The sequence below is a fragment of the Nannospalax galili genome, unplaced genomic scaffold (assembly GCF_000622305.1).
Source record: "Nannospalax galili isolate Female #2095 unplaced genomic scaffold, S.galili_v1.0 scaffold558, whole genome shotgun sequence".
NCBI classification, from domain to species: Eukaryota; Metazoa; Chordata; class Mammalia; order Rodentia; family Spalacidae; genus Nannospalax; species Nannospalax galili.
Genome location: NW_008340850.1, coordinates 1,380,154 through 1,381,812, shown reverse-complemented (window position 1 = coordinate 1,381,812; position 1,659 = coordinate 1,380,154). Strand labels below are relative to the sequence as shown.

The 1,659-nt window shown below is 40.1% G+C and overlaps 1 protein-coding gene across 1 annotated transcript; it reads right to left on the bottom strand.

Moving 5' to 3' along the window:
* Window positions 1-376: 376 nt before the first annotated feature.
* On the bottom strand, window positions 377-1,330 carry LOC103736352 (olfactory receptor 7D4-like). Its single transcript, XM_008835830.3, has one exon. The coding sequence runs from the start codon at window positions 1,310-1,312 to the stop codon at window positions 377-379; it is 936 nt and encodes a 311-aa protein (XP_008834052.1). The 5' UTR covers window positions 1,313-1,330.
* Between the last annotated feature and the right edge of the window lie 329 nt (window positions 1,331-1,659).

Below are 1,659 nucleotides of genomic sequence, written 5' to 3'. Positions count from 1 at the left end.
GAAAATTTTGAGGAGTCAGTTCTCTTCTTTCACTATTGATGTTTGGAGGATTGAACTCAGGTTGTCAGGCTTGGTGACAAATGGCCTTAATTTGTTGGGTCATCTTGATGGCCCTAAATTTTAAACCAAAAGAGAGGTCTAAAAAACTGTACAAAACTGAAAATATTGAGGACTACCTCTGAAGAAAGATTTTGCAAGGGTACTCATGGCAGTGTCTAGAGAGGAATAAATACAAACATATAAAAAGTAAAACAGTATTTTGGGAACAGGAAATGAAGTAGCATTCAGTTTGGAGTAGATCATAAATAGCACATTGATTCTGAAACATTTGTTTCAGAAGCTGCAATGCCCACTTTGTTCTTTGGTCATTGACCCATCAAGGACAAGAGACTGCTCTGCTGAGACTTCCCAGAGCTCTCTTTACATCCTTGTTCCTCAGGCTATAGATGAAAGGGTTCAGCATGGGCGTGACCACAGTATACATCACTGAGGCAATGGTGTTTCCCTGGGAAGAATGGGTTAAAGCAGAGCTGAGGTAAACACTAAGTGCTGTTCCATAGAATAAGCAGACCACACAGAGATGAGACGCACAAGTAGAAAATGCTTTGTACTTGCTTTCTATGGAAGACATTCTTAATAGGGTGGAGACAATCTGAGAGTAAGAGAAGACGATGCCAGAGACAGGGAGCACACACAACAGGGCAGTAGCCACATATGACAAGATATTATTGATGAGAGTATCAGAGCTGGCCACCTTTAAAACCTGAGCTAATTCACAGAAGAAATGGGGAATTTCAGTCTGTATGGAGAAAGTCAATCGCTTCATCACTAGAATATGCAGAAGGGAGACCAAGATCATGATGATCCAGGACATCAGAACCAGGAGGCCACAGAAGTATGGGCTCATGATGACTGTGTAATTCAAGGGGTGACAAATGGCCACAAAGCGATCAAAAGCCATCACAGTCAGTAGGAAATTGTCCATTCCAGCAAAAATTATAAAAAAATATACCTGAGTGAGGCATTGGATGTAGGAGATACGTTTGTTCTGTGCCTGAATGTTCACAAGCATTTTTGGGATGGTGGTAGATGTAAAACAGATGTCCACAAAGGACAGGTTGGAAAGAAAGAAGTACATGGGGGTGTGGAGATGGGAGTCAGAGCTGGTTGCCAGGATGATGAGCAGGTTCCCAAGCACTGTGACCAGATACATGGACAAAAACATCCAGAAGAGGAGGGGCTGTAACTGAGGGTTGTCTGAAAGACCCAGCAGGAGGAACTGTGATACTTCTGTGTGGTTTTCTCCTTCCATGCCAGAGACTTTTCTCCTTGACAAGTAAGCTAAAGTTCAGAAAACAATGTAAACCTTAAGTAGTCATCACTTCACACTTTCACTTTGAATAGATGTTCTTCATCCTCCATGATTCCTTTCTATGACCATGATTTACTGAGCCAAGAGCTATCTCATTTCACTTTTAAATGTTTACAGGTTTTCAAACTTTTATTAAATTTAGCAGAATCCTTTGTCATTTTACCTCTACTCACTTATTTACATTCTCTCTAAATTTGTAAACATAGACTGATGCTGTTATGCCCATTTCAAAATGTTCACAATATATTTCATGTATTCCTTGACAATTTTATACTTCTTTATTTCTA

Bases quoted from the DNA above. Each gene is read 5' to 3' on its own strand.
- LOC103736352 (XM_008835830.3), bottom strand. From the start codon at position 1,312: ATGGAAGGAGAAAACCACACAGAAGTATCACAGTTCCTCCTGCTGGGT.